The following is a 17,640-nucleotide window of genomic DNA, read 5'->3' as shown; positions in this document are numbered from 1 at the left end:
TCTGTAGATAAATAGAATCTACAAAGTAGCAGCATTCACAACCCAATGAAATGAGCGATCAAGCTGTGCAAATATTTCCAGCTCCAATGCGTTGGTTAATTGTTTTGAAATCTCTACGCTTCAGCGTCAGCAATCAGTAGATCACGTAGACCCCCGTAAGAAGTATTATTTTATAGACCATACCCTTTGATATGGTAAGTTGCTTGTTTTCTGGCCCTTAAGACCAATATCAACTATTATTTATTTCGAATGAACTTATTTGAAATCTGCCGCCAGCTTTGCCAAAACATTACCGAGTTGGCAGCTCCACAATTGTATCGATCAACAATCGGTATATAATCTAGTACATTTAATTTTTAATTTATATACCACGGTATTTTTTTGACCGTAGCTAGTTTTATCGCTGGTTAAAAAGGTTGCTAATTTGAAACAAAACCTCAAAGCCTGTCAATCTCAGGCCAATCTCTCAATGCAAAAATGTATTATTAAATATCCAAGTCGAGTAATATATGATTCGGTATATATACGGTATGTTTTGAAAATAAAATGGTATATTTCGGTATATTTCCGGGGGTCAGGTGGTATATTTTATCGATAATTCCGCGGTCACACTGATTTCCACTGCAAGAATTAGCAATTTGCAAACTTTAGCTTTTTTACAATTTTAAGCTAAAAAACGGCAGCTGAATAAACTGCTAGGAGCACTCAACGCCTTCCTTCCACTCAATACTCAGGTGAGACACAAGCAGGCCCTGCGAAATGCCAAGATCCAGGACAGGTTCGAGTGTGCCTGCTGGAAAAAGCAAGGCAGCTGTGATCGTGATGGGATTTCGTTGTCTGAAGTTGTGGCAAAATGATTGCGCTCAATCAGATGTACCGCGCTCTGCAGAAGGAGTTGATTTATGCAATCGTTACGAATTTCAGAGGCACCATGTCGCAGGGCGGTGGCACACCAGCGGGCAGCAACGCGGCCGCACTACAGGCAACTGGCGGGGGCGTGGTCTTCAGCAAGGTCTTTATACAGCGCGACTACAGCGTCGGCACCTCCGTCAAATTTCACACGAGGCTTCCCACAGAACTGGAGGGTATTGTACGTATAACTGCAATTAATAATGCTGCATAGAAATACATTTTCCCCCTATGATCTGCAGATTGAACGACACGTCTTCGAGTCTACCATCAATAGGCTAAACGAATTTTATGCCGAGGCGGAGGAGGGCTCCTGCGGCACCTACTGTGAAGGCTGTATAGGCTGCATCACAGCATACTTGATCTACATGTGCTCCGAAACGCACTACGAGAAGGTTTATATTCGAATGCCTTTGCAAGTTCCCAATTAATGTTTGAATCTCCCTTAGACCCTTCGCAAGATATCCAAATTTGTGGCTTCCCAGAATGAGCGCATTTACCATCAGAAGGGACTGCAGCTGATTGATCCCACCTTTCGGGGTCTCCGCGTCATAGAGATTACAATATTCGATCGTCCTGGGCGAACGTGACTTCCGCTTTCCCATTCAGCCAATGAGTTTTTCATGTGAGAACAACCAACAGCAACGCATCAGCGTGGAGAAGAGAGGAGGATCCGTTTCGGGAATTAGCAAGCAAAAAGTCAATGCCATTGTACGTGTGTGTGTATGTGTGTGTGTTTCCAAATATCCAAAAGCTGTGGAATCAGCTAAAGCTTTATATTATATCAACATATGTGTGAGTATGGCCATTTCCTATCAATTTGTTGAACCCCATTGAACGATATCTTATCCCCGCAGATTGGCAGCACGGCGTTCGGTTCGTGTTTTGGGGCATGCGACTTAGTCATGAGTGTGCTGGGGACGCGGACGAGCCGTCCCTGTTGCAGCCACATACCATACGATATACCTTAAAATAACAAAAGTTAATGGTTAGCCAAGGTTAGATAGTATTTACGCATTAGCAGGCATTAGTTATGTAAGTGAAAAGCTACTGAATTGCATTTTGAGCCCAAGGGATAGTTGCAGCATTGTCTAACAGATTGTTTGTTTTTTAATTAAATATATAAATGTAGCATAACTGTAGTATCTTCTAACCCTTCGCTTGTCCCATCTTTGAACAAGTGCGTTACAACCGCAGAGCATGCGAAAATAGTTATATGTAGGATCATTACGACTAAACTAAACGATTTCAGACAGCGCCAAATGAACTTAACCATCGACAAGCGAAGAATTGTTCGATTAACATACAACTCCGCAACATTGATTAACATAGTTGTCTAGCCTATAAGGAAATATATTAAAACATATATTGCCGTCATTTAAACGAAGACAATCTGTTTCTCTTTATCTCTAGTTAGCTATTTATTAGACAAATATGCATGTTGACACAAGAAATGTGCGAAATTTGGTGCACATTTTCGTACTTGTTTGCTTATCATCAAAGGTTTTATTGTCAAGTTCACGGAAAGTACGGGTATATAAGGACAGACTCCAATCGGACTCCAGACATCTGGTGTTTCGAGTCGCAAAGATGAAGTTCAATATCTATCTGCTGGGAGTATTCCTGCTGGCCGGTCTCTGCCTGCTTCAGTCCTCTTCTGCTCAGGACACGACAACCACAACAACAACAACCACAACCACAGCCAGTCCGACAATTGTGCGTACAAAGCATGTGACAAAACATGTGAACAGCAAGCAGGTTAAGACTGTCCACAGGAGACGCAACAATGGGAATATAATCGTAATCTCAACTTAATCCGGAGAGTGACTATGAAATAATAATAAAGATATGTCGATTCTTGTTCACCTACGATTTTAGCTAGATATATTTGCTCTACGATTATTATATTTTCTACACATTTAAGTACGAGTATATTCGTATATACGTTACTCCTCAGTTCCGCATCGATCAAAGCAAGCAACAAATTTCTAAATATACATCGCTTATAAGTATGTATGAAAGGTCCTTAAAACGCTGCCCCTAAAAATACAAGCACAAACAGCAAAACTACTCAAACATCTTACACACTAAGTAGATCGATTAGAGTTGTCCGTGGGTGCCAGCGTGTGTTTGTGTATCCGTTTATCCAGTCATTGCGTCAAGCCCACACTGCAACTCGTACTATCCCGCTTCGTTCATGTTCTTGGGGAGACTGAGGAGCGAGTTGATGATCTCCGAGTTTCTCTTCCTGGTGGGAATGGACAGGGAGTTGTCCACGATGTATGGGTATCTGCAGAGAGGGACAGCCTGGTTGGGCGCCAGCTGTCCGACAGTGTTGAACCAGTCCATGAGATCCCGATTGTACTCCTTGCGCACGTAACGCTCCTCGTCCGGCAGGGCCATGCTCCGGGAAAGCTCGCAGCGGGAGCAAACTGTCACGATGAGCAGTGCCAGGGTCAAAGCGTATCGAGCCATTGCCAGGGCAATGAGGAACAGGAACCGGAACAGAACTGAAGCAGCGTACGGGAGAGCTGCAACTTTCGAATGAGCAATTCGGAGGAAGTCCTCGACTTATATAGGCCAGCCAGTACTGGGGCAACAGCTTAGGTAAACCTCAGCGGGAGACCGTAACCACGCAATCCAAAAGCGTAAGGTATCGGCGTCAGCATCAGTTGTCAGTCATTCCCAGTTCCAGCTCCAGTCCCAATCCCATGGCCAATATGTCAGGCGCAGGCAAATAAGCGAGTCAGAGCAGAGTCGAGTGAGAGTTGGACCTGGGCAAATATTTGATTATGCAGTGTTTTATGTGACAACGTGCAACAGAGCACGAGGTCGACGCTGGTATCCGCGGATGGATGTTTGCCCAGGAGGAGCAGGGAGCCGGCAGCCGGGTTAACGTCTGCTGGCGACACTCTTGACTCGTCCGACTGATTAATTTTAGACCGAGCGTCGTAAAAATAGGGCGCATCATTTAATATCTAATTTAATAGCTTTTGCCGCTCTGCAGCAACTTCAGAAATTCCCGCTTATTCCAGCAGACTGCGCAAATACGATGGCAATATGTGTGGCCAGAAAATATTTACTCGTTCAAATATCAGCGCATAGTCGAGGCACATAATTGGCGAAAACATAACTCTAATATTTACTAAGCAATTCATCCAATTGTCTTTGAATTCCAATATAAAACGGCTCACGGCCATGGGGATAGACATTAGATTAGAAGAGAAAGAAGCGTCACCATGAGGACGGAACAAATGGCCGTGGGACTGCTGGCTGGGTGTCTGTGTATTTGGCTGACGACTGCGACAACCAGCGCTCCTGCATCCACAACAACAACATCGAGCTCCGCCACGACCACAACCGAAGCTGCGACAACTACAACGACGGAGGCGACCACAACAACAACAACCACAAGCACAACGGCATCTACGGTTCGACGCAAGAGGATCCGTGTGCGCAACCTGAGATTCGGATCGAACCGGAGAGTCCGGGCCTACAGGCGCACAACAGTTAGAAGCACCATCAGCAGAAACCGTTTGCTCAGAAGCAGGGCACTGGCGAGGGTACGGAATCGAATTCGTGCACGGGTGCTGCCGAGGATCACAAACAGGCGGCGTAATCGGGGCTAAGCAATTCACAAAACATATCTATGTATTCATCTTCGAAAGCCATAAAAATCGTTTGAATTTACACGAAATTTAGTCTGAGACTTTTGCTGAGGCAAAAACTGGTTGTAATAATAATTTGATGGCAACGATTTTCGGGTTCCTGCGCGATTTGATGAGCACTTTTGCTTTAATATGTGGATAGCGAAAGACTGTGGGTCCGCACACAAAGTCTAGGCCATGGCTATATCGAACTACAACCATACTTTATGGTGTCCGAAGCGCTTTCTTCTGTATATTCAGTGCCATCGCCACCTTCTAGACCTTATCCCGCCTGCTATGATTCCACTCTAGTGCGGCGAAGGTTTATTTATAGACAGACTCCAGCATTTAGCATCTAATTTTATATCACTCGTTTTGCAAAATTCTTTTGTGTAACTTCCAGACTGCGCAAACATGCCAAAAATGTTCGCGCAGAAATTCCCGTACATAGTTAAAGTATATACTCAAAGTACATTGTTAAGGTACATAGGCAAAGTACATGTCCAAAGTACGTAATTGGCGAAAACATAACTCAAATATTTGGCAAGCAACTCCGATTGTCTTCGAGGAATATAAAAAGGCTCACGGCCAAGGGGCATGACATTCGAGAAGAGAAGCAAGCAGCATCATGACCACGGTAAAACTGGCATTGGGACTCCTGGCTGTGAGCCTTTGTATTTGGATGGCGAACGCAACCGGCAGCTCGACAACGAGTGCTGCCACGACCACAACTGTAGCGGCCACTACAACAGCGGCGGCGACCACGACTACGACTGCTGCAGCAACAACAACTACAACAACGGCGGCGACAACCGCTGCTACATCTACGGTGCGTCGCAAGAAAATCCGTATAAGCAACCTGAAATTTTCGTCCAGTCGGAGGATCAGGGTTTACCGGAGCAGCACTGTGAGTAGCCTTCGCAGCAGGAGTCGTTTGGGCAGACGGCTCGTGAGGGCTCGCAGTGGTAACCGCGTGTTGTCGCGGATCTTGAACCAGCGCCGCAATCAGGGATAATCCTCCTGGGATATCTACATAAATGTATAAATATCTATGAATCCATATTCAAAAGCAATTAAAAACCAAATATAATGCAATACGGAACGGGTTTTCTCTGCTCATTCGAGTATTTCTGGGTATTCGGGCTAAACGAATTAAAGGAATAGGATTTTAGCGATATTAAAGATTCGAACAGACACAAAATTTGAGATATATTTCGGGAAATAAAGCGAAGGACCCACAGTTTAATAGTTCCACAGAAATAGATACAGGAACAACAGAATCAAATAGCTTTCCTATGACATCCACAAGACAAATAAGTTTATAGTCGATGTTCAGAGTAATTCCCAATTGTGTGATTTATTTTTGATTCAATTGCAAGTCTTACATATTTAGGTATTGTAAATAAAGGTGAATAATTCTTAGGAACAGAAACAATCAACAACGAAATGATTATGAAATATACACAATTAATTTGTTACAAAAACAAAAGGATTCGCTATTCGTAAAGTTGTCTGGATTTTGATTTTGAAGCGAGCGTCGGCAGATTAACTAGAAAAATATACATTTTTATTGTATACATATTGATTTAAGATTACATTTCGAATTTGATCTTGAGAAAGCCATCTCAGCACACGCAGAAAAATGACAAAAAACAATGAGATGGCGGTGGCGGCTCCTAAACATTGCGGCTCCAAGCAATTCAGTTGTAGTTACACATCATTAATAGTTGCATCTTGTATAAATATTTGCAATCATAGTTCGTTCACATATGTACCTTAGTTTGCTTTGTACACAGACGTACACACGGAGGTAAAGTAAACTTCTTTGCAACAACTACAATATGTAGAAGAGGTGTGTGTGTGTGTGGAACCGATCGGATATTACTCATAAACATACACACATATTTATTATTTATTTACCGAGTGCGCCTACAGTCATAAATGTATGCCAAGTATGCCAAGTGTATCGTATTTTAGCTTGAGTTTCGAGTTCAAAAATTGACTGGCGTCTATATGTATTTATATTTATGTTTATCTTTATGTTTATCTATTTATACAATTAAACGGATTGCGGTTTGTGGATGAATATTAAGAACAATTTGCGTACACCTTTTGTTTGTGTCTAAGTTTCCATTTCGTATTGATACTCTCAATATTTGTGCTGTGCTCACATTAGAGTTTAATTTGTTTGGTTTTCTTTTGGTTGGGTGTTGTGTGTGGGGTGGGGGAAATATCATATAATATTGCTATAGTTTTTCACACAGCACAGTCTGTGCATATTCATAGTTACATATAGTTACATACATTGTACATATGTATTAGGGATACATCGATGCCTGATCTCGCATAGCCTCACGAATTGCAGCTTAAACAATTACAGATTTCTACTTAAATTTATTTAGGTTAGATTAGGTTATGCATATAGTAGGTTAGGTATAGTATTTCATACGTTTGACTAGCACGATTTGGTTATTGGAACTACATACATACATACATACACACCGAGATACATTACTTAAACTGATCCATCTACTTGGGTACTGGGGAGCTTACAGGGGGATAACTACAGTTCAGAGTGTGTGTGTGTGAGAGAGAGAGAGATAGAGTGTGTAACTGTAACCACCAAAAGGTAAGGTTCAACGCGTGAGCTTCGCACCTTCGCACCTTCTGGACCTTAAATAGATCACATATTTTGACATTCACTTATTTTAATATTGCAACTGCATTTGCTTCCTCCTACACCTCCGCATCCATCTCATCCTCCTGCTCATCTTGTGGTATGTGGTTTTGGGGGATATTTTGTGGATAGTTTTCCACCTATAGACATACAAATAGTAGGAGCTACACACAGGGTAGAGGGTGGATAGAGGGTACACCCTCCCAGAGTACACTCCCATCTCCGATCTCCAATTAGAACTCTGTCAGCCCCCCTCCGCACTTGTCAGTCTCACTGCCAGAGGTGCTGGAGGGGGTCGCCATATTCTAATTGGAGGGCTTTCGTCATAAGAGCGAGCACAGCTTGGAGCGCTTCTTGGACTTGTCCACCACAGTGCCGGCGGATGAGGTGGAGGACGAGGCGGACATGCGTCCCACGCTGCCGCCTGCCTGCGGCTGTGAGGGACTCGTCGGACTCTTGTCGTCCATGTCCTCGCTCACATGCGACTCGAGCAGCTTCAGCGAGGTCTTCGGCTTGGAGCCGTCCATGCTGTTGTACAACGTCTTCGAGAGCTTCGAGCGGACGGCCTTGCCCAGGGCCCCGGTCTTCTTCATGCTCAGCCGAGAGCCGCTGCGCTGATGCTCCGGGGTGTGGCTGTCGTCGCCGCCTGCACCTGCCACATGCTGCTGCGCCTGCTGATTGCAGTTGAGCGTGGTCACCGTGAACTCAATGTCCTTGATCTCCTCATCCGCACAGCCGGCAAACTCCTCCACGGGCTTGTCAATGGTGTCGTGGTCGATCCAGGTCAAGCCCATTTCCACCTTCTCGGCCAGATCCTGCCAGTTGCGACGGTTCTCCAGCGTGCCCTCGTACAGCGGCGTGATCCAGGGAAAGGTGTCGCAGAGCACGCGGTACAGGGGCAGACAGATGACATCAATGAAGCCCACCTGCATCTTGGGCAGTTCGTCCTTGCGCTCCCTATGGCAAATCAGATTATTATTATCTGTTGGCCATCTATCAGGCATCGGCCACTCACCTGTCCATCATGGCCACTGGCTGAGTATTTAGTTGCAGCTTCTCGAGATCACCCTGATCGAAGAACTCATCGGCCACCAGTTTGGCCACCTTGTGCTGCACCTCCCACGGCTTGGCTATGGCACTGACATCGCAGGCAGTCATCATCATGCCGCACAACACTGAAAAAAGAGATTCTCATTATCCATTTTGGGTGGGATTACTTTCACTTACAATCCTTCTTCTCCTCGCCCTGCCAATCAAATTCCCCATTCTCGACCAGCTCCAGAAAGGCATTGCGCTTCTTGAAGTACATTGCCAGGTCGGTAGACAGGATGGCGCTCTCCACAGTCTTCATAACGGAGCGATAGTCTTCCGGGGACAAGGCCTGCCAAATAGTAAGTGAAAGTTAGAGACAGAAATAGCTACTACGAAGTGCTTTGTTCTTAAATTAGATTGCAAAACACTTGGAGCAGTGACGACATTCTACAGACTCGCGTGTGGCTAAAAGCCACTAAAAGTTCAGACCATTTGGATCAAGGTGAACTTTATTCTTTGGCCATATGTAAGGTTTTTCTCTCTGCTCTGTTTGCTGATGCGAAGGCTCATTCGAGTCTTAGGGATAGTATAAAAGGAACATTATCGGAGCAGTGGGTATATCATTTGATAGTTGAAACATCCAAGATGAAGTTGTCTCTAGCTCTATTCGGCCTGGCTGTGGTGTCTCTCTGTGTGTCCCAAGCGAACGCTGCAGACACCTCCACCTCGACATCGAGTTCTGCCTCAAGCACCACGGATGCGGCAACCACGACGACCACCAGCACCACCACGGATGCGACTACCAGCACAACAGAGTCCACGACCACATCCTCCTCCTCGTCCTCTTCGGGCAGCGGCAAGAAGATAGTCCGTGTCAGCAATCTCAGGTACACGGCCAAGAGGAAGATAAAAGTCGGATCTGGCAGCACCAGTTCATCCACCAGCAGCAGGAGTGCCCGCACCAAGGCTCGCAAGGCTCGCGTCAATGCCCGAAAAGCGCAGTCGAAGCGCAGGAATCTTCGTGCCAAAAACAAGAAGGTTCGCGTTCTCCGTGGCTAAGCAGTGATACGAAAATTCTCTATTAAACTCTGCTGAAAACTCACCTGGAATATGTTGTTGCCCTCGGAGTTGAGGATCATCACACACTGATCGAAGTGATGGTGCTCCATCGTGCTGGTCGTGTAGAGAATGGCTAGCGGGGACTCGGTCTTGGTCTGGAAGGCGTTGTTGGTGCCGCGATGGTCGAGGTCGTGGCACAGGCAGGCCACCAGCAGGCCCAGTATTTCCAGATCCGTCATGAAGCGCTCCATTTTGCCAGTCTTAAGCATGGCGAACATGGTCTGAGCCACATTGAGGGCGTGCCGCCAATTGTGATACTTTACAGGACGATAGTTCTTGCGTACACTCAGCACCCAACGACAGAGCACCTAAAAACGTTCATTAATCTTCGCTTTTGCTTAGATCTTAGACCCTACTTACATCGTAGGGTATTTGGAACTGGGAGACCAGATTGCATTGCATAAACATCCGCAACACGGCCCGACAGGTGTCATCGTCCACCAGCTCAAAGTCTGAAATGGAAATGGTTTACAGGCATCTCACAGTCGAGCTTGGACTGGTTTCAGCTTACCCGTAAATGTGAAACTGTACAGATTGTAGGACTCTGCCTCGGCAATGGCATCTTGGGTGAGCTTCTCCGTCTGATCCTGGCTGGCTGTGGCATGGTAGCTCAAGCACTCCAGGGCCACCTTCTGTTTGGCCATCAGCTTGCAGGCGTTCTCGTACATCTGTGTATTGTGGATGCCCAATCCGCAGAAGATGGCAAAGGCCTCGAAAATGGATGCATCCGATTCGGTAAAGGGTACGCCATTGGCCTGGGAGATGGAAATTAGTTCTGTTTTCAATCATTCACTCCGGGGGTGGGCTCTTCCTTTTACCTTATTAATCAATTGTGCCACTCCAATCACAACTTTCTGGGCATTCACAATCGGCATGCAGAGTATGGCCTGGGTGCTATCGATCTCGCTCTCCGCCCGTATCTGGTTGTGGTCCCGCACCCACTCGTGGACATCGCATATGTTGACCGTTTGCCCGGTGGTCGCCACAAACTGTGCAATCTGTGCCAGGGTCGAGGTGCTCAGCTCGGTACTTGAGGGGCGGGACACACTGGCCGCCTGATAGTCCCCGCCGAGCTCGAAGAGCACCGTGAAGCGGTTGCGCATTTTTTGCTGCAAAAGAGATTCCACAGGGGGTTCCAATCGGAATCAGAATCAGATGAATGCCATCGAAGTCAGCAGTCAGAAGTGAGGCTTACCTTTTCGTCGAAGCTGTCGCCGGGCATGATGGCCCGTGTGGGTCGTTGCTCCGGCTGATTGGGCTTCTCAATTATCTTCTCCAAATGGCTCTGCAACGGGACAGCAAGGACAGGGCGTGGACATTAAGTGGCTGCCACTAATGGAGCGCGTAACGTTCTCCCCCAAGCTGCTTGATAAATTGCATTTCCCCAACCAACCAGAGTGCCTTCCCTCTCCCCCTCTCTCTCCGGATCCCTCAAGAGTGCGCATAATTAAGCAGACATGTTGCACATGACGGGCATGTCAGCAAACTTTTCAGTGGCAGCTTATGCAGGGCCCTTCGCTCTGCCCCCCTTGGGCCACGTTTGGCCTTATGGCCTAATAAATTGACCATTATGCATTTTCGTTATCAGGCGACGGCAGATAATGGCTAATTTTGCGTTGGCATTTACCCCAAAAATGAAACAATTATTGCAGTCATTGGCATTTCATTTGGCTGATTCTGATTAAATTAATAACGATTTCCAGGTGAAATGTGTGGCCTTTGTTTAGCTTACGAAAAGGTCAAACAATTCACCATTTACATCGCTGTCAGGTCATGAATTAAATTAATGTGGCAGAATGCGCCCTGACAGAAATCCAATTTGAATGATATTCATTCATTCATTAAATTTGGAAAGTAAACTCTCATTCCGCCCGGAGCACTGACTGTCCATAAGGACAATTTAATTTAAAAGTATCCTTTGATATTGACATTACACACGGCCCACCAGTGGGAAGAAGATGTTCGACAGCAAGCCAATTATTGTTTATTAATGAAATTCTATCCAAAAGCGACATTCATGGGAATTCCAGGCAATGTTGCACAAAATAATCAAATGCAAATTTGTTCATTTCGACAAACAAATGCTGAAAGATTTATTTGTTCATGGTTTTCCATATGCAAATATCTACTCATTGCCCTAAATGAAATATTCATGAGGGCTCTACAAAAATAGCTTTTGGTTAGTTTCAGCAACCACAGAAACATATTTTGAATACTTTTCCCAAGTCAAAACATGCAAAATTCCACAAAAGTTGCTATTCGATTGTGGGATTTGGATCTGTTTTGCTTTTCCGGCTGAATAATTTAATTTATTTCTTAGCTTTAAACTAATTTAAAGACTTGCTCTGTCTCTGGCTCTGTCTTCTATTCCTATGATTTGGTTGATTTATTTACAATTTAACACGACTGTGGAAAGACAGCAGCAAATAATGACAGGCAATCAAGGAGAATTTTCACCGTAATGAAAATTGCCCTGACTCGAGGAAAATTCTCCATCTCTGCGTTTGTTCTGCTCCGCAGGAGCTGTCACAATTCCACGTAATGCCTGACACTTGTTCATTGCCCATCCCACCCCTGTATAGACAGTGTCGTGTCCCCAAGTAACATAATGTAAATTGCACATTTTAATTTCCTTGGGGTGCCCTGACGTGTCCACAGAAACAGCCACAGCCAGAGCCACTCCCACTCCCGATTGCCACTGACGCCCACCAGCGAAAAGTTGACAAATACAAACAAAATGGCCGACGCGGTGGCGTTTAAGCAATTTTAATGAAACTGACAGCGCGACACGGACACCGAAACGGACACGGACACGCGGCGGACACTGTGATGCGGATGTGGAATGACCACAGGCACCACAACCACGCTGCCACGCAAAGACGTCCTCAATTATACGTGGGCGGATGAAAAATGCCAGTAAATGAATTCAAATTCCGCCAGAATCCATGCAAATCGAATCCCGAATCCCCTTTCCATCCCACACCACGACTCACCGCCTCGCAGCAGTCCAGGTCCACGAGGAACACGGAGCAGCGTTCGCAGTTGAGGAGTTCGCGGGCCTCTGTCATGATTTTGGTCACCAGGCACTCGAGATTGTTCTGCTCCTCGAAGATGCTGCGGGCCAGATTGAGGAGGATTTGGTTGCGCCTGTACTCCTGGACGGACATCTCGAAGAGCTGGGCATTCTGTATGCCAATGCCGCAGAAAGTCAGATACCGGCGAAAGATTTCCACATCATGCTCGTCGAATTCCATGCATCCTGGGGAAAAGATATCGAGAGTAGAGTCCCAACAATGATTCACAGTCAGTGGGCGATGGAGCTTACCATTCGTTTTGTTGATAATTTGGGCAACGCCTATGATGTCGCCCTCATAATTGCAGATGGGCATGCAGAGGATGGCGTTCGTTTTGTAGCCGGTCTTGAGATCGATTTCGCAATTGAATCGGGCATCCTTGTACGCCTCCTTGATGTTAATCATCTGCTTTGTCTGGGCCACCATGCCGGCAATGCCAATGCCAAAGGGAATGATAATCTCCTCGGCACTGGCCCGCTTCACGGCATCCTTGAGTGCTGCAATCAAATGGGATTCAAATGAAGCCAAATCAATGGGGAAAAGCGAGCGCCAGAGCAAAGCTCTGGATACACTTAATATTTTATAGATACGAGCATTATACCACTGTTAATATTGAAACTGAGAGGCAAAGCCAACAATGAGTTCATTTCGGGCAAACCGTATTTAGGGCCCGATAAAGCTGCGGAAAGCATCTAAATAAATATTAAATTTATAGGCAAAATATTCACTCTGCCATGCACGGAGATACGGAGAACGGGAAAATAATAAATAAATAAATGCCAGGCAGGCGCTTCTTCTTCCCCAGAAATCTGAGCACTGAAATCCTGGGGCCAAAAAGTCAAATGCGAATTTGCATGAACTGAACGGGCTCCCCAAATCATAATCTCGGTGCCCCACACGTAGAAGCCACCACATGCGGAGGATACACTTACAGTAGATACACTCGCATGAAAGTATCTTTTTTTATCTGGTGGATAACCTTGTGGATTCGTATCTGCTGCTCGTGTGGGTGCTGCTGCCAGGTCTAATCTTTTTCGCTTTTGCCACACTGAATTATGTAGCGGAAGCGGTGACTTTCCCTCGCGGCACTGTGCCAAAGATTCATTACGAATGTAACGCATTTTTATATGACTTAGTGTGAGTGCGAGTGTATCTGTGTGTCTCTCTGTGTGTGTTTGTGGTTGTGCGTGGCAGCATCTATTTCTCATTTGATGGGCGACCTTTTCAGTTTTATGGCCCGAGTTATGCCAAAAACTTTTAATGCTCTTCCGTTTGGGCCTTCATTTTGCTAATGCGTTCGCCATTGGCCCACAAATTATTCGGACCGGCCGCTAATGAGTGACAATTTATAATCATCCCAATGGGTTGGCCTCTTGCAAAAGTTCCTTAATTTCCGAAGTGAAACCAAGTGAAAATGGAATGAAAATTTAAACAGATTGAGTTGGTAAATGCAACAAGATTCATTCCATTTTGATTAGTTTTGAGTGACTGCCATCCGGGTGGCATTCATTCGGTGCACTCGGCTCGGATTATATTTCCCATTCTGCCGTCGCTTCCATTGTGCATTGTTGAGCTTAATTAAAGCGGGATTACCTGTGTCCACACCCAGCACTAGACAACAGACAACAGACAGGAGACAAGGGAATTGGCAATTGGAAATGGCATCGCATTTCCAATTCAGAGATGGACGAGTGAACGAATCACTCACCTGTCTTTTGTGTTACATCGAAGAGCTTGGCCACCAGGTACTTGTTGTGGGGCGTGCCCTTGGCCAGGAAGAGGGAGCCGCGATCCGCATGGGTGAGCAGCCCCACATTCACCAATATCTTGTGGCAGAGCACATCGATGTCCAGCTCATTGGCCACGTCGCGAATCAGCTCCATGAACAGCTCGCCCTCATCCAGGTCCATCAAATGGCGCCGGCATTCCGGCAGCGAGGACGAGGCCGATGAATTTGAGAGGCTCCTCGGCGATTTCTGTGAGGACAGACAATAAACATTAATGAAAGGCTTAGACCAGGAAACACAGAGGACATTCGGTACAATCGTAACGGCGGGGCACGGCATGAAACGTGCCTCGGAAATAATTGAATTTTGCTTGGCTGCCGCTCTGCCGTTTTGCCGTTCTGCTGTTCTGCCGGGCGGAAGTGGTATAATTTCGCTATTTAATTAGCTGCCTCTTATAAATAGCTTTATCAGCTGGCATTATTACTCGCATTATTCGGCCAGACAGAAGCCGCTTTAAATATTTAATTATACGAGCATTCCAGAGCTACTGTTACTGTTACTGTTCCTTTTCCTATATTTTCTTTTGCAATTCGATTGCTGGCAATTTAACCCAGGGAGCTGCTCCAGCGCTTTCTCGAAATTAACTTTGTCCGGTTCAAAGGGTGTCTATTAGCAGCAGTTGGCAGTTTCTGCCAGTGGGACCCTCGGCCCCAACAACCTGGTAATTGAATACCCAAAAAGGGCTCCAACTTCGGCCTGGGACCTGCGTGCGTGCGGCCAATTAACCAAGAACTGAGAACGTTGCGTGCCGTGCACCAATCCCCGTCCTGAAACAGGCCACTGCCCATTCCACAATCCCTCTGTATACCGGCTATAGCCCGCCACTTCCTTATATGTACTGAAAACTAAGGCAATTTGCTTCCTTCCATCAACATTTCCAACAGAATATCGATAATTGTACGTTTAAAAACACAAATACTCCTTCACGTATGTAAGTGCTGTCTACATTTTGACTCTTTGTCTATGAATTTGAATGTTTTATTTATAGTTTTTTGGTTCATTTAATGTTGTTATAAATTTCTTGTGACTTGTGGCATGACCATGAAAATACTTCTCATTTGTAGGCGGAATATTTACTCAAGTGTTTGTGGGTTTGACCCTGAAGTGTCTGGGGTTTTCCATTCCAAAGCATGAGAACCAATTCTGTTTCCATTCAGTGAAAGTTTGGCACATGGAAAGTAGTTGTGACTTTTAAGTATTATCTGGTCAAGAGTTTGAGTTTACTTTAGCTGCCAAAATAGATTAATATAAACTAAATATACATCAAATATTCTGTTTGCAATTGCTTTCCTTTTCGCATGTCTTCTTCACACTTTCCCTAGTTCCACCGCTTAGGGAGTGCACCTAGAATTTTCTTAAGCCCGGAATAACCACTTGAGTAAAAAATTAAGTAAAAAATCCCTGAGTAAGTAGATAAGCGTTTAAATGCGATTAAAACTCGTCTTGCTAAAGTGTCTGAAGCAGGCGACTCGCCTTTGCCCAGAAGAGAAAGAAAAAATCCAGAGAAAAGGAAAACCAAGCGAAAAGCCTTTAATAATCTTCACTTTGTTTGCATGGAATTGAAAGTTGAAAACACACAGAAGAAAAACAATGCAAATTCGTTGAATGAAATGCAGAAAAATTAAACCCAAAGTCAAATAAAAGCAAGACAGAGCCTTAAGTACATTTGAAATTCTGCCAATGGCAATGAATGTGAGTAGTACTCGTATTCATTTTGGGTATTCCCAGAGCGGACAATGAAATGGGAAAAATGTTCGCTCTGCTCTTCCTTTTGTTTTTGGCCAGGGAAGGAGATGCAAAAGCATTAAAATGGAATGAATTTTAATGGGGGATTCCGTTTCTGCATGGATTGCAACGAGGGCTACAGCTGTCGGCCAGAGCCTGCCAATATCCATATCCTGGCATGGGATTGCAGTTTGCGTTGCGTAACAAGCACTTAAATAAATTGACAATATCGATAAAAACGGAGCGGCTACCTGGTGTTCACCTGCTAACAAGGGTCGGATTGAGGGAAAGATGGAATGAAAATTGCACCGACAATCGCTGAAAGAGCTCAAAGGTGGGCTTTGTTGCACAGGACACGGGACGCGGGACACTTGGCAGTTGACTTTGGCTTGGCCTAGTTTTCCCCTTCACGACACAAAAACAAACAACAACACACACCCACACATGTGTACATACATATGTATGTAAATATGTATTAGAAAACTTAGTCATGGCACCGAGTACCTTTTAGTTTTGATTTCACAAGTGGCAGGTGAGTGCTGAAGCGCTCTTCTTGAGCTTCTGTTGATTTTTGTTTCTGTTCAGCCAACTGCAGTCAAGAGCACAGCACTTGATGTCATAGGCAAGACATACTAGTAAGCAAGGGATCGCTTCGCTCATAATTTTGTTCGATGTTCCAGAAAAATGAGCATTGAAAAGGGACTCATAGGACTCGAGTTGTGAATCGACGCAGGTCATACGCAAAGCACGAGTGGCGGCTCAATGGCAGTTGGCATGGGTCAAAGGGGTTCAATTGTGTGCTCGAGTTCGAGTTCAAGCACTTGTGTCTCTGATGGCCATTAACACGAGCAATCAAATACGCAAACAAGTAAACGAGAGTGATTGACTCCTGATGTACACCTATTTGTCCAGGTAATTATGGTAATAATGTAAATCTGAAGAGTGTGGAAAGGAAAGTTTATTGCTCAAAGAACAATAGTATATTGCTCCTACAACAACGTTGGTTGATTCAATTTGTTATGAATTCGAGTATGTTTTACACATAATTAATGCTTAGTTAGCTTAAGACAAGCTAAATGAATGTAGTTTTCCTTTGCACCAAGAAAATGCTCCAAAAGCAGATACTTTCCCACTGCCAACAACATTTATTGCCTCCACAAAATGTGAAACCCTTTCGGTACATTGCGAATGCTCATATTTTCAACCGAATACCTTGCTTTATTTATTTTTTGGCAGCGGCAGTTTGGCAATATATCGAATAAAATTTAATTGAAAAATACTTGACGGCCATGCGCCCGCTTTCGGAAAACCTGTGGGACGGCTGGGATGCTGTCAATATATAAACCATAAAAATATTTCGAATGCTTTTTAACTGTCGCTTTTATTTTGGGTTTGTGTGGGGGGCTTTGGCGGAGCATGCATGAGGACGAGGCCAGCGAGTGGCGTATGTGCAATTTAATGTTTAATGTTGAATTAAATAAAAGCAGAAAGCCATAAAAAGCAACAAAGTGGAAAGTCCTGCCCCAATCAGTGCCTCCTTATGGGTACGAGCGATGTGTGCGAGTGAGTTTTTCCAATTAGCGCTTTTCACACGCAGCCACAGAGAGGGGGAGAGAGGGAGAGACACAGACACAGACAAGACAAGCAGAAGCCAAAGAGAAATTTGTGAA

General features: G+C 45.1%; 5 protein-coding genes across 5 annotated transcripts in view; 3 read left to right on the top strand and 2 right to left on the bottom strand.

The window, feature by feature from the left end:
* The first annotated feature begins 587 nt into the window (after window positions 1–587).
* Window positions 588–2,296, top strand: LOC117898058 (golgin subfamily A member 7). Its single transcript, XM_034807225.1, has 5 exons — window positions 588–734; window positions 925–1,090; window positions 1,152–1,304; window positions 1,359–1,704; window positions 1,767–2,296. The coding sequence occupies exons 2-4, from the start codon at window positions 932–934 to the stop codon at window positions 1,497–1,499; spliced, it is 453 nt and encodes a 150-aa protein (XP_034663116.1). The 5' UTR covers window positions 588–734; window positions 925–931; the 3' UTR covers window positions 1,500–1,704; window positions 1,767–2,296.
* Window positions 2,297–2,860: 564 nt separating this feature from the next.
* On the bottom strand, window positions 2,861–3,441 carry LOC117896750 (protein PDF). The gene has a single exon (XM_034805215.1). The coding sequence runs from the start codon at window positions 3,382–3,384 to the stop codon at window positions 3,091–3,093; it is 294 nt and encodes a 97-aa protein (XP_034661106.1). The 5' UTR covers window positions 3,385–3,441; the 3' UTR covers window positions 2,861–3,090.
* A 1,728-nt stretch (window positions 3,442–5,169) lies between these two features.
* On the top strand, window positions 5,170–5,640 carry LOC117897589 (protein new-glue 1). The gene has a single exon (XM_034806542.1). The coding sequence runs from the start codon at window positions 5,185–5,187 to the stop codon at window positions 5,569–5,571; it is 387 nt and encodes a 128-aa protein (XP_034662433.1). The 5' UTR covers window positions 5,170–5,184; the 3' UTR covers window positions 5,572–5,640.
* Window positions 5,641–5,887: 247 nt separating this feature from the next.
* Window positions 5,888–17,640, bottom strand: part of LOC117896925 (cGMP-specific 3',5'-cyclic phosphodiesterase) — a 41,579-nt gene continuing 29,826 nt past the window's right edge. Inside the window, exons 4-14 of the mRNA XM_034805465.1 lie at window positions 14,167–14,434; window positions 12,710–12,955; window positions 12,378–12,643; window positions 10,580–10,669; window positions 10,203–10,493; window positions 9,896–10,139; window positions 9,745–9,836; window positions 9,369–9,692; window positions 8,461–8,614; window positions 8,249–8,408; window positions 5,888–8,190 (exon numbers count right to left, since the gene is read on the bottom strand). Of these exons, the coding sequence (XP_034661356.1) occupies window positions 7,557–8,190; window positions 8,249–8,408; window positions 8,461–8,614; window positions 9,369–9,692; window positions 9,745–9,836; window positions 9,896–10,139; window positions 10,203–10,493; window positions 10,580–10,669; window positions 12,378–12,643; window positions 12,710–12,955; window positions 14,167–14,434 (2,769 nt within the window). The 3' untranslated portion in view covers window positions 5,888–7,556. The remainder of the gene's footprint in view (window positions 8,191–8,248; window positions 8,409–8,460; window positions 8,615–9,368; window positions 9,693–9,744; window positions 9,837–9,895; window positions 10,140–10,202; window positions 10,494–10,579; window positions 10,670–12,377; window positions 12,644–12,709; window positions 12,956–14,166; window positions 14,435–17,640) is intronic.
* LOC117896926 (protein new-glue 1) lies at window positions 8,901–9,347 on the top strand. The gene has a single exon (XM_034805466.1). The coding sequence runs from the start codon at window positions 8,911–8,913 to the stop codon at window positions 9,322–9,324; it is 414 nt and encodes a 137-aa protein (XP_034661357.1). The 5' UTR covers window positions 8,901–8,910; the 3' UTR covers window positions 9,325–9,347.

The sequence above is a fragment of the Drosophila subobscura genome, chromosome O (assembly GCF_008121235.1).
Source record: "Drosophila subobscura isolate 14011-0131.10 chromosome O, UCBerk_Dsub_1.0, whole genome shotgun sequence".
Lineage (NCBI taxonomy): Eukaryota > Metazoa > Arthropoda > Insecta > Diptera > Drosophilidae > Drosophila > Drosophila subobscura.
This window is presented reverse-complemented; position numbering and strand designations above follow the sequence as displayed.